The following is a 14,112-nucleotide window of genomic DNA, read 5'->3' as shown; positions in this document are numbered from 1 at the left end:
TCTTGATAGCCTCTTCTCTTAAAAAGCATTAGCTTTTCTTTAGAGTATCTGCTGAGATTCCCTTCCCTCAATCTAGCTGCACTAACTGGTCCTTAAAATAATAATAAAGTCAGGTTCCCCAAAAAAGCCTGTCTTGAAAAATTCACTGATCAGCCTACCCATTCTTTTTTGCCCTGGGGATCACTTCCATCTCAGGTAATTTCAGTAGTGAGGTAGCTGTTACATGACAGGGAAGGAACCTCTGTCTAGGACCTCCTGAGCTTCAGACATCAAAACCAATTCAAGTGGAGATGGCAATCCCCTCTCTAAAGATGTATGGAGAGTTAAGTGAGTTAATATAATAATTGCTAAAACTTACTATACATTTCCTGTATACCAAAATGGTTCTAAGTGTTTCTCATGTATCAATTTATTGAATCTGGTTGTTTCATTTAATATGTTCCTTTATTAAGAAATTAATGTAGTCATTTCTCAATATCATTTTAAAGAAAAGTATAGCTCTTATCAAACACTCAGAAATACCCAGGACCCCAAAATATTTCATAATTAATGCTATTAGTTTAAATACCTTATCAGCATAAAACTCAAGGTCATTTGTGAGCTCATTTCTGACTATCCATCCAGTGCCATCTGCTGCCACTCTTTCTTTTAGTTCATTATGGACCAGAAATACAGATTTGCTGGTAGCATGCAGAATGTGCCACCTGCTGTCTTTTCCAGCTCTTTGTGTGAGTATTCTTGCCTAGAATGCCAGCCCTTTCCTCCTCCTTTTTTTATCTTCGTGTGTCACTTATGGAACTCCTCCTTAGACCCTCTACTGGACAATCTCTGCTTCTTCCTCTCCTTCTGTGCCTCTAGCATTCGTCACATCCTGTTATAATTAATTGTTAGCTTACAGGACTGTCTCCCCATCTGGACTAGGGAGGTGATTGTGTCTTTCTATTCATGCTTATTACCTAACGTGGCATCTGTCATGTGGAATATACCAATGAAGGGACAGTCAGCTATGGGACAAATTCTGGCCTTTTTATTCTTAGGTGCTCTTGATCAAACTACAGAATGGATAAAAGAATCTGTAAATGAAGAATTACTTTCTCTTTCTGAGTCTGCTTTAACTCCTGGGGCTGAAAATATCTCCAAACCAAGCTTGAGTCCTACAGTGGTGCTAAATAATAGTTACTTGAAACTGTTAAAGTGGGATTATCAGAAAAAAGACTTACCGGAGGTAAGTAAATTTTTTTCTTCCCTAAAGTTTTCCAGTATTTTAATTCTTAAGTTCTAACTTAGAATTGACTTGTCTTTGTTGTATGTGGTTTAATGACTTTACTGAAATCAGATAAAAATGGGAGTTTGGATATGACATTGCTTATTTTATGTTTTAATGGTATTGTGTTGCCTTTTCATTTTTACATTTCAAATAAATATACAGACACTTGTGACAGATGGAGCACGACTTCAGGAACTGACAGAAAAGCTGAATCAATTGAAAATTATTGCCTGCCTGTCCCTAATTACCAAGAATATGGTGGGGGCTGTTACAGAAGGCTTCCCTGAGCTTACAAACAGGTTAAAAAGGATTTCAGCTGTTCTACTTGAAGGCATGAACAAACAGTAAGTTCCAAGTGTTTGTATCAGTTTGCTCTTATATTAAGGCTCTTGTGCATGTGTTTCAGAGAACCAAGAATAACCCTGGACATCTGGATGTGATATTCAGGACTGTGCTTTAGAGAAGCTTATCTTATACCTTCTCTTTCTACAATTCCTTTTAATATCTCTTAAGTTTTAAATGTCCTTTCATAGGCGGGAGAGGTGTTTTCCAGGATGAGTGTAGTGCTGCTACTTAACATGGTAGTATTTTGAGAGTACTGTGGCAAAAACAAAAAACAGAAATCCTCTGAGCCCCATGTTCAGAAGAGTCCTATCAAAGAGGTCTCAGCAGGTTCAATTTTTCTTATTCCATTGTTTTTCTGCAGTGAAATTTTTACTGAGTTCACCAATCCAACCTGCTATGAAGTCTTTAGAAGTGGGGACAATTCTGTCCTTCAAAGATGTGACTGAAGTCTAGACAATGTTTTGTTTTTGGTAAATTTATTTCCAATAGGATACTTCCACTGAATGAAAGAATCCCATTTAGATTTTGCATGTAGGTCATTGCATTGAAATCCTATTCAAGTCAGAAAATTCCTACTTTCATCAAATGACCAGATGTTTTTGTGCGTCTTATTTGGGTCAGCTCCTCCTGCTGGTTTGCCTTCCAGGTGTTTTCAGGGACATGTCCTCTTTATGTACCAAGCCTTCCACTCGATACTCAAAGAACACATAAATTACTTGATAAAATTCTACAATAGGAACCTGAATGGTTATAGGATCCAAACTTCCCATTTTGAGCTGAAAATTAGAGAAAGAATAGAATTGGCCTTGTGCTACACAAATAGAAAAGGGAAATCCAAGGCCTGAGCCCTGGTCTGATTGTCTCAAAGCCCTGTCCTTTCTGCTGATTCTGCATGAACCTGCCATGTTCATTTATTTCACATTCCAGGAACCAGGCTCTATAATTGGAAAAGGAAAAAGAAAAAAAAAACATATCCTCTGATTTCACACCTGGTTTAACATTTTCTCACTCTGAGTAACCCATTGCTTTTCAGAAATATTTATTTTTAAGTTTACTGAACATCCAGTTCTACTTGCTTATTAAAGTGGAGAATATAGAACCTGGTTACCAGGAGGACAGGCTTTCAGGTCAGGCAAACCAGTGTTTAAATCCCATCTCTGTTAGGGTCCTGTTCAGTATGTGTGAATAAATTCCTGAATCCACTCTGAGCCTTTCTTTCTATGTAAAAGGAGAACAATAATTGTACCTACCTTGGAATTGTGAGAACTTAAGGTGATTCATTGTTTTCTCTGATATGTGGAAGCTAATCTGAAATAAGGGGAGGGGGAAGATTAAAAAAAAAAAAGGAGGAAGGAAAAAAGGGGAGAGGGAATTTGATCAAAATAGAAGATTAATAGAGTAGATTAAGGGGTTTGAGGAGGAAGAAGAAGGGTCCAGAAAAGGGAAGAGCAGTGGAATGAGTCTGACCAAACTTTTTTTTAATGTGGTTCTAAGGATCAAACCTAGTGCGAGGCAAGGGCTCCACCACTGAACCCAACCCCAGCCCCTGACCCAACTTTTGTATGTCCGTGCATGGTTGTGGCACGTGGGTCCTGGCATCTGGTGTATCCACAGGACACTAATTTTAAAAAATAATAAATAAGCTGTAAATGGATTGAAGAGGGATTGGCAGAATGGAGGGAGGGGGTGGGAATGGGGGAGATGGGAAGTGCTGAAAACTGAATCACAGTGGGTTGGGGTCCATGCTTTTTTGATTATGTCTAGGTATATCCTGGTGTTGTATCATAACTAAAACTTTTAAAAAGATGATTTATAAAGCACTTAGTATCGGTATCTAGCATATATTGTGCTTGATGAGGGTAGGCTATTAATAATTGTTTAGTTGTTAAACCATCCTGTTTATAGCTTTATCTGGCTGTTTAATTTAATATTTTCCTTTATTAAGAAATGAATGCAGTCATTTCTCAATAGCCTCATTATGGATGGGGCAATAACATCTGTAATATGAAAAAGCAGATGGTCCCAATAGCTAATAGAGTCATATGTCATTTATATTTGGTTTGATGATGCATCTCAAAAATGAGCAGGAGTTTTTCCTTCATTGTGAATAGGAAGACTTGGATTATGCTACAATTTAATTTTTCATTTAGAATGAGAATTCACTGATTGAAAGCTAGTGCAGTACTTTGTAGTAGATAAAAAGTCAGGAGTAAAATTTTTGCCACAGTCTGCCCCAGGGTTGTAAGAACCTCAAGGGCAAGTCCAATGTGGAAGTATAACAGATTCAAGTCAAGGCAGAACATAAAGGACTTATTTTTTATTGCTGTTAATGATGCCAATAATGATATCATTTTTTCTCTTCTTCTCATTGAGCACTTGCTAAGCAATCTGCAAAAAGCTAATATAGGCATATAGCAAGTTCACTGGTAGAACCAGGATTTGTACCAAGGTTTGCATGACACCATGACTTATGTTCTAATTCACTCCATTGTGCTGCTTCCTATCATTGGTCTTTGTCTTATCCTTTTTTTTTAAGTTTTTTTTTAGTCATAGTTGGACACAATACCTTTATTTTATTTATTTATTTTTATGCAGTGCTGAGGATCGAACCCAGTGCCTGGCCCATGCTAGGCGAGCGCTCTACCACTGAGCCACAATGCCAGCCCCTTTGTCTTATCCTTTAATTCCCATTTTTCAAATAGTCATCTTAAAGATCTTTTTTGTATGGTGAAGTATAATTTGCAATTAGCATTCCTTAAGAGTATGAATCTAATACATGCCTGCCCTTACTACCTTTTCTCCTTACCTATGAAATAACCTACTTCTTAATTGCTTTTTACAATTTTCAGGGCCCTCTGTATACTTGAAATTACTTTTAAATTATTTGAAAGTAATAATGGGGAGGAGTTTATTTTCTTTGGTCTTGATCAGTCAAGAGTTTTAGGTAATTTACCTGTGAATATCTTCATTGTTTTTGATTGGTGTTATAGATTTTCTGCTCAGACATAGAAAAATGAATTGATTCTGCCTCATTTTCCAAGCACATTTAAAAGAAATGTATGGGGCTGGGGATGTGGCTCAAGCGGTAGCGCGCTCACCTGGCATGCGTGCAACCCGGGTTCGATCCTCAGCACCACATACCAACAAAGATGTTGTGTCCGCCGAGAACTAAAAAATAAATATTAAAAATTCTCTCTCTCTCTCTCTCTCTCTCTCTCTCTCTCTCTCTCTGTCCCCTCTCTCACTCTCTCTTTAAAAAAATAAAAATAAATAAATAAATAAAAGAAATGTATGAATGGATCCACTTAGAACAACATGTTTATTTCAAGAAGTAAATTTGTATTTTCTGTCCCTTTCTGATAACCTATATGTAAATAGAGTTGCAGACTTATTTCAGGGACTACATATTTTGGTCCATACTATTAAGACACTGTACACAACTGAGTGGTTTTATGCATTTTAAATTCTGGTATATTGGGCTGGGGATGTGGCTCAAGCGGTAGCACGCTCGCCTGGCATGCGTGTGGCGCGGGTTCGGTCCTCAGCACCACATACAAACAAAGAAGTTGTGTCTGCCAAAAACTAATAAAATAAAGATTAAAAAGAATTTCTCTTTCTCTCTCCTCTCTCTCTCTCTCTTTAAAAAAAAAATTCTGGTATATTGGGAGAGTTAGTGGTTGGAAGGAGTTACTACTTTCTAAGTTTATTCTAGAAGTAATTATTGTTGGTATAAGAAAAAATTGGTAGACATCTGAAATAAGTTGGTATATTTAAAAAAAAAAACCTGAAGAACAAAAACTTTCCCTAAAGGGGTATCATTTTATTTTTGTAGGACATTTAACTTGAAGGAAGCCCTGAATTCCATCGGTGTTCAGACTTGTGTTGAGGTTAACAAGACCCTGACAGAGAGAGGTTTACCCACTTTAAACGCTGAGGTTCAAGCTAATCTCATAGGTCAATTTTCAAGCATTCAAGAGGAGGACAATTCTATCTGGTCCTTGATTGGTGAGTTGCTCATTTTTTAAAAAATTGGTTTCTGCTTCTGTTCCAATTTGCTTTAACTTGCTGTTTTTGACTAATTTTAAAGGTCAGTCATATTTTAGTCTTAAGCACATTAACAAAAGTTTCAGTTCTGGAGCATTTCAGATTTTATATTTTCAAATCAAGAATGTTCATCCAGTAAAATCCATACAAATATTCCCAAATCCAAAAAAAATGTAATATCTGAAACACAGCTGACTTCAAATATTTTAGATAGAGAATATTCAATTTATATTGGCTTTGGAGGATAAATTTTAAAAATATAAATAAATATTAATATTTTCAAAGATCGGGATTCACTGAATCTTGTATAGTGGGGTGAGTGGGGGTGTTTCAGGGCCTACTGTCTTTATCCAGCCAATAGATGTTATGAAGAAAGTGATACAATGCTGCTAGTAACATTAAAATAATATACCAATACACAATTCAAACCAGATAGCAATATGTTCATAGAAAGTAGATGTTGATTCTGCTGTGAGCCACCCTAAGGGAACTGAGGCATCCTTCTTGGTCAGGAGGGACAAAATGCAAAAAGACTGGGAATCTGGGAAGTGTGCCAGGTGACCTCTTTTTGTACTTGTTGGCCAGGACAATGTCTTAGTGTCAAGCCATGTTGGTGAGTTGAGGAAGTACAGATTGTTAGGCCTTTTTCTGCTACCTGTGACAAAGAATCTAAACTTTGAAACTACTTGAAGCAAAGAGAACATTTGTTATCTCACATAACTGAAAAGACCAGCAGTTCAGTTTAATCAGAGTTCACTAGCTTCCCAGCTTCACCTCCCCACTCTGCCGCCTTCTACCTATAGCTCTTCTCATGACAGCAAGATGGCTTCCTCTTCAGCCTACTCTGTCCATGGTTAAGTCAAGCAAAAACAAGGAGTCTGCTTCTCTGTTAGCTCAAACAATGACCCCAGCACTGAATTTTGTTGACTCCACTTGGCCTAACTCTAGGTTGTGGGGGAGAAACTTAAACTTGAGTCATGTGCTCAGTTTCTGAATCTAGGAACAGTCTGCTTTACCTATAATATCTGATGAGAAAAGGGAAGAAATAGTTTCCTAAATAAAATTAGGGCACTATGACCTTGAGAAGGGGAAGAGGCTCGGGTGAGGTAAAAAGCAGGTGCCTGCTGCAGAAGTTGAAGAAGAAACACTAGGAGGAGGAAGAGTGTAGAATTAAAATATACTGACATTCTAGTATTAACTTGCAAGTTTTCTAGTTACAACAACACTGAGTACCCTACGAAGACAGACATATTTTATTTTATTTTATTTTTGAGGTTCTCAAGTGTTTTTTCTCATCCTCACTCTGGGGACATGGAATGCTGGGGATCAGTCTGTACAAAACTACTTGGGTGGCTCAAGGCTTCATTCAACCCTGCTCCCAGGAAAGAGCAGCACTACAACATTTGGGGTGTCAGGAGAAGCTGCTGCTTAGAGGGGTCAGTTTATAATAGTGACACGGACACCTGTGACAGTTCTCACCTGTGTACCTGCCTCTTCTGATTTGCATCTGTCCTCACAGTATGTAGTCTCCAGCTGAATAGTGTAAATCCTGGAGATTGTGTTCCTAGGAGGAGAGGAGTAGAATGGGGACTTAAACACTGTCTAGTCTTTGCCACATACTGCTAGATCCCCACTAGCAGCAAATGAGGACAGAGTAGATGTTTCTTCCTGGCTGTATCCCTGTACAATGCTGAGTCCGTAGATGACATTTGATTAAGTACTTGTAGAATGGGTGAACGTTTGGGAGATCTAGAGAGGTTAAGTAACTCTCCCCTAGGGTCACATAGTTAGCTAGGGCAGAGTTGTGATTCTAACTTAGCCTGTCTGACTCCAGAGCTCATATTCCTAACTGCTCTGACTGGCACCTCAGTCAGAGCTAGAGCCCTGCTGCAGTTGGCTAGAGTGTCACTATGGGCCCTGTGTTTTTGCATTGATGAGAAAAGTCCTGGCAGTGTCAGAAGGGAGAGGGAAAGGTGGCAGGAGATGCCTTTTAAAATCCAGGAAAGCAGCTTTGGTCTACTGAGCTCTCCCCAGTCAACTTTCCTTTTCTTTTGCAAATTGAAAGCATTTTTTAACCTCACTCAGAATATTGTTGGCCTAGCAACTTGAGTGACTCACTGGAGTATCTCTCCTTTGGCTCCGAAGCCAAGGACACGCCTTTGGCAGGGATTCTGACTGCTCCTAACTGAACAAATGCTCCTGTCACTTTAATCTTCTCCTTAAAACCGAGGAAACAGAATCACTTTTGGTGTAATAGCAATTTTGAAAGGACTTCATTTTTTAAACCTTCATGCAAGAAAATGTTTAGACAATATCTGTGATGAAACCTATGAGAGTCAAGCAACCAGTCTAAAGGGAAACTTAGTACACAGTTAATTCTGCGTTTCCTGAATGCATTTGGGCTAGAGTAAATTAAGCACTTAGAGAGATCCTTGGCATACAAGGAAGGTTCAACTTCATTAGCCACGGGTTTCCTCCCTGTTCAGAGTGTCCATAGTCTATCTCCTGTGTGCTTAGTTGATGTGCTATTCATTTTCCAAAGGGATTGTACTTCCCACTGTGTTCTTAACCTTTTGAAATGATCATTAGAAAGGGAATTTTCTTTCAAACCAATTTATTTTCAAATGTGAACAAAAGCCAGGTAAAATTATTTATGGATTATAAAATTATTTATGGACTATCTGTTGTGTAGATTATTTGCATGCCTGTAGCCTTCTGCACTTTTTAAAAAGTAATTTTCAATTGTCCAAGTGATACGTGAATAATCTATTTTTCTTGAAATGTCACAGATAAGACCTAAGTTATTTGCGACTGCCTTTGCCAGTCCCTTTCATCCCTGGCTCTGTTGTTTTCAGTTTGGTATTTATCTTCATCAACCTTTTTCATTCCATTCCCACTGAAGTTCATTGAGCATTTTTGATGTATCTGCTTCATGCCAGACCAGGAATATAAAGATAAAAGAGACATAGCCCTCACCCTCAGGGGTGCCGGGTCTAAGGCAGGAAAGAGAAACATGCTTACCTGGCAGTGTTATGGCATGATAGTGATAGTAAACACTAGGGAAAGCCACCGCAAGGAGGTAACTTTGGCCCAACATGGAGGGATGTTCTGACTCTGAGTGGAGATGAGATGAGATAAAAGGGCATTTTGTTAAGAGAACAATTCTAATACTTGGATGTTGGAAAGTTTGAGGTGTAGGTTGGATCTGACTGGAACATGTGATTTAGGGGAGAAGTATTGAAGATAAAGAGCTTCATTAATGTCACAGTTGTCCATATTTGATGCAGTGTATTTTTAGTAAACAGAGAGAGTCCTTGCAGTCACATGAGCTGTAGCAGGCCTAGTTTGCTTTGTACTAGTTGTCCAGTATGGCTGCAGCCTGATGAATGTATGCATTTGCATGCTTTCATGCAGTTGTTTCAGACTGGAAACAACTGGAGCATTACATCATTCGGAAGGTGGCAAACTGCACTGCTCATTGGGGTGGCTCTTCTTCAGTGCTTCAGTTACCTTGTGCAAGATGACTGTATAATTTATTGTCCAAACAAGGACAACTTTTGAGAGTGCTGTTTTTAATTATACTGCAACAACAGGTGTAAACTTGGACTGTCTTGGGAAAACCTAGGTGTGTGGTCACCCTTGCCATGTGGTAAATTGGACCCTTAAATGTGATAGAGCTCTATATTTTTCATGAAGAAACAAAAATTTGGATATCATTGTGAAACTCCCTGTTTTTAAGTTACTTCTATTTTTTAAAAATAAACCAAACCAAACAAATGAAGAACAAAACCAAAAATCATAGAGAGGGCCATGCTGGCAGAACCAGTTAACAAGCTAAGCTTCAGTTTATGTAACTGCATAAATTGTGGCCATGAAGGATTTTTTTTTGTAAAAGATTCCCCACAAGTGCTCAATGTTTTTTTTTTTAATTTAGTCAACTATTGCTGAATAACAAGTTATCCTCAAACTCCATAGCTTAAAAAATAAAATAAAAGCATTATTACTATACAGAAGTCTGTGGGGGCAGTTGGGTAGTTCTTCTGGTCTTGTTGGAGCATTCATGCATCTATGGTCAGCTGTGTCTCAGGTTGGTAGTCCTGCTGGTCATTGCTGGACTCTCTCAGGTGTTCGGGAGTTGATGGCTCCAGGCTGATCTAGGATAGTCTCAGATGGAACAACTAGTTTTCTCTCTACTTGATCTCATCCTCTACAAGCTCAGCCTTGTCACATGGCAATGATAGGTGGAGAGAGTGGGCATAAATGGTCCCTCTTGAGGCCTAGGCAAAGCAAGTCATAGGCCAGTCTAGGTTTGAAGGATGGGGAAATATATTCTATCCCTTGATGGGAGGAATTTTAATACCATCTGGCTGCAAAAATGGGTAAAGAATTGGGAGCATTATTGCAATCAACTTACTACAGTTACTTGTTTTTAAAATTATGTATTTAGCACATGCCTGTTATCCCAGCTATTTGGGAGGCTGAGGCTGGAGGATCTCAAGTTGGAGGCTAGCCTGGGCAACTTAATGATATGCTGTCTCAAAATAAATAAAGGGCTGGGTATGTAGTTTAGTAATAGAGTACTTGCCTAGCATTTTCCAGGCCCTGGGTTCAGTCCTCCATTCCCCTTCCCCCCAAATTGTGTTCTTAAATAATGGGACAGATGAAGATATCTTTTTTTTTTTTCCCTTCAGATAAACGAATCCAACTATACATGAAAAGCCTACTTTGTCTTCCAAGCTCTCAAAAATGCATGCCTCCTGTGCCAGGAGGCCTTACTATCATTCAGCAAGAGCTAGAAGCATTAGGCTGTCAATATGCAAACATCGTGAATCTCAACAAACAAGTGTATGGACCATTTTATGCAAATATACTTCGGAAGCTGCTCTTTATTGAGGAAGCTGTGGGGAAGGTAAATGCTTCATCTCCAACCAACTGAAGACAACTGACATTGGAGACGAGATGGGAAATCCAGCACTTTGGTACCCAGTCCATAACCATCAATGGCATTATAGATATGGCACATTCTTAGTACTGTCTGTGGTGCAGTGTTAGCCCAAGCATATGTAATCTGGTAATGTCAGCGTTACAGAAGACACACATATCACATAAACCTTACTTTTGCATCACCTTCAAGTTTAAAACAGACATTTGTAATGAACAAAAAGCAATTTGTAATTAATTATATTACCTATATAATACTTGTTTTCCTAAGCGTTTTTATATGACTTATTCATTCAGCTGATAAGGAGTTGTTTTTCTCATTTGTCACTATCAAATCTAATGATTTTTAATTTTGGTACAACTTTTTAAAGGGTTTGAAAGTTGTGAGAATATTCAAGGCAACTGATGTTCTGAATAAATGAAGTGAAGTAACGCATAATTGTATATGAAGTGTATAATTTCATTTTTATTAATGTATAATAGAAACTTAATGGTAAGTCCTCACATTCACCAAATGTACCAAACCATATTTTGTGATACCAATTGTCAGTATTTATTTAGAAGTTAAATTTATTAAATGCATTTTAATGCTATGTATAAACTTTTAGATAAAATCATTCTTATTTAGTGAAAATAGAAACAAATCCTTTCCTTAAAAAAATTTATTTTAGAGGTTGATGTCTTTTTAAAAATTAACCTGCTCTCTGAGAGAAACAGTTTTAGCACAAATCTCTTAGTGAATTTCCTTAAATTTCTCAGGCCATAGACAGGTTTATATAAGATTTTAATATTTTTATGTAAATCAGGGATGATTTGAATTGGTTTCCTTATAAGAAGAAGGAAAATTAATAATAATAAAATGAGATCCCATTCTCCATGAAGTTCAGAAACAGGTGAACTTTGAATTTCTTCACCATTATAATTTAACTGGCAAATGCCTTTTGTGCTGAATAAATCCTTACCTTCTTATAACCATGGTGCTCTTTTAAGTAGCATTATTATTTGCCATTTTGGAGCACTAATCAGAACTTATACAGATGGGCTCTGGTTGTCGCTGGGATTTTAGAAAAGTTGGCTTATGCTGGAATTACGTACTCCCTTTAGTGTGTTAAAGTAAGTACTCAGTCTATAAAGTGCTTTAGTTGCTAAAATACATTTTGGATTTTTTGTTTGTTTTCCAGGGACCCATAAAATTAGTAATTTGGGTGAGAAGAGGAAGTAAAATGAATATTCCTCTCTCCCAACCTCCTTTTACTTGCCACATTCTCCACCATTATGGTGTTATTTTCATTATTTTATGAAGTTCCAGGAAATGATTGTGTGAATAAATTATCTCCAATTTTTGAATTTTGAAGAATATGCCAAAATTTTATGAAATTCTGAATATCATTTTTTCCCCACAATGCCCCATACACAAGTCAGACATTCTGTGTGTTAAAGCAGCTGTGCACAAGTGGACTTTACTGAAGAGCACATCATGGACTTGCCCATTTTGTTCTCCCTCACTCCCCTCTACCATGTTTCCCTGTGCTTAGAAACCATAAGGTGCTGGAGACTTCGGTTTTCATTTTCTCTGAAGCTGAAGTAGTTTTCAGCTAGGCTTATTTTGGGGCATGGGTGGCTGGGTGGGTCTACCAGTAGAAATGTAATGCATACATAGTGTGATGTTTTGTTGTTGTCGCTTTCTGAGGTGAACTGTATGCTTAACAGTGGTGTATATTTTTATTTTCAGATTGGAATCCAGCTGATAACTCATTTATATACTTGATTATACTGCAGTTGTCTGCAGGAAAACAATGTGCAAACATTTTTAAAAATGTATATAAAATAAAGGGCATTCTGATTTTTTTTCTTTTTTTTAACATGGCAAAGTAAATCTCAGTGTCTCAAGTCTGGATTTAGGCAACTACCTTTACTAGTATTTTAAAATCATATCCCTTAGCATATTGTTTACTTAGTTTTACTTAAATGTTTACTTCTACTTTTGAGATTTTTCTGACATCATCTTGTTTTGTAGTGTAAATTTTATTAAACACCAATACACACATTTTCATTCTTGCTAAAACGTATACTGTGTGTACTCACTAAATTTGAAAACATTAAAAATTATTTCAAAATAGCCAGTGTCTCTCTTTTCTAACTACTTTTGGGTAGCCTGGGGGTGGGATATTAATTATAGTTGTTCTATCGAGATTCTCATGCTCACTGCCAGAGCCTTGCAAATATCAAGTCATGTTCATTCATTCAGTCAGCCAGCCAGCACCATTCGGCTAACAGATTCCTGTTGAGCCTCTGCTATGTGCCAAGAAGTATCCCAGCTTTCATACAGAGATGCATAGACAAATGCTGTCCTGAAGAAGTTTATAATCTAGTAAAAATACAATAACATTTATAGAATAAATATTATTAGTGCTAATGATCATCAAACTATGTTTTGTGGAGAAGATAATTCTTGTGCTAAAACATGAAGGCTACATAGAAATTTGCCAAGAAGTCAAGAAAGGAAAAAGCACAACAGACCAAGTGCACAGTGGGTACAGCATTTGGAAAAATGGGGAGCCCAGGGACTAGCATAAGTTGTCATACACATATGCACTCATACAGGAACACATATGTGAACAATAGAAATAGACTCTGGGTAACTGAAGCAGTGGAGGAGTTTTTTGGGGTGTGTGGAATACCTCATAGAATCCATTTAATCAGAGGAATCAGGCTAGGAAATGGGTAGGAACCAAAGTAATCCTAATTGCAGGAATCTAGCTATGCTGGTTTCTGCTGTGGCTTCTGAGATTGATTTCTGAAATGTGTTTGTTGTTTTGCCTCATTTACATAAAACTTAAAGTTCCAGACGATGACATTTATTTGAGTGAGTCTAGATCAAGCACCCAGGCTCTAATAGATAGTTGACTCTTATACTCCTGGGATCCCACTAAAGTCAACCTATTTGGGATTTTCCTGCTGAGGAGCAGAAAAAGAAACCCACCAAAACCACCAGTCATGAAGTTCTTAAGAAATTTGTATGAGCAGACCACACAAAACAGCAGTATTTCTGAAAGTGATTTTTTAAAAAAAGAATAATTCCTAAGGAAGGATGTAGAAGTGAACCTTTATTAGAATGTGTGGATGAACTGCTCTAAAGTCTCTGTGGCTTCCAAATAAGCAATCATAGTTCAAAGGAACCAGAAAAGCCCTCAGCATGCTATATTCTCTGAAATAAATAAATGAAAACCTTTCCACTCAGTGAGGGAGTCCTGGTGTCTCCTTGAGTCTTCTGGAATCAGTGACAGCCTTCTGCAAGTAGTGAAAATGGCCCCTGTCCCAGAATCTCCCCCCCCCCAACTCTCCTCTTTCAAAATATCTCCATACAATCCAATAAAATAAATGAGAGAAAAAAAACAGAGGGTGAAATGGAGGTACACCTACTCCATTCAGCCATCCAGAGACCCAACTTTCATCCATTTTGAGACTCTACTGTCTTCAGAATTCTCTCCATTCACTGAATAGATGGAGAAAGA

General features: G+C 37.7%; 1 protein-coding gene across 3 annotated transcripts in view; it reads left to right on the top strand.

Moving 5' to 3' along the window:
* Tcp11l2 (t-complex 11 like 2) overlaps nucleotides 1-12,716 on the top strand; it is a 38,863-nt gene extending 26,147 nt beyond the window's left edge. For all 3 annotated transcript variants that reach the window (XM_026397763.2, XM_026397773.2, XM_026397782.2), the window contains exons 7-10: nucleotides 1,038-1,225; nucleotides 1,430-1,611; nucleotides 5,445-5,617; nucleotides 10,348-12,716. In XM_026397763.2, the coding sequence (XP_026253548.1) occupies nucleotides 1,038-1,225; nucleotides 1,430-1,611; nucleotides 5,445-5,617; nucleotides 10,348-10,592 (788 nt within the window). In that variant the 3' untranslated portion in view covers nucleotides 10,593-12,716. The remainder of the gene's footprint in view (nucleotides 1-1,037; nucleotides 1,226-1,429; nucleotides 1,612-5,444; nucleotides 5,618-10,347) is intronic.
* Nucleotides 12,717-14,112: the final 1,396 nt, after the last annotated feature.

This window comes from Urocitellus parryii, chromosome 5, assembly GCF_045843805.1.
Source record: "Urocitellus parryii isolate mUroPar1 chromosome 5, mUroPar1.hap1, whole genome shotgun sequence".
Classification (NCBI taxonomy): Eukaryota; Metazoa; Chordata; class Mammalia; order Rodentia; family Sciuridae; genus Urocitellus; species Urocitellus parryii.
This window is presented reverse-complemented; position numbering and strand designations above follow the sequence as displayed.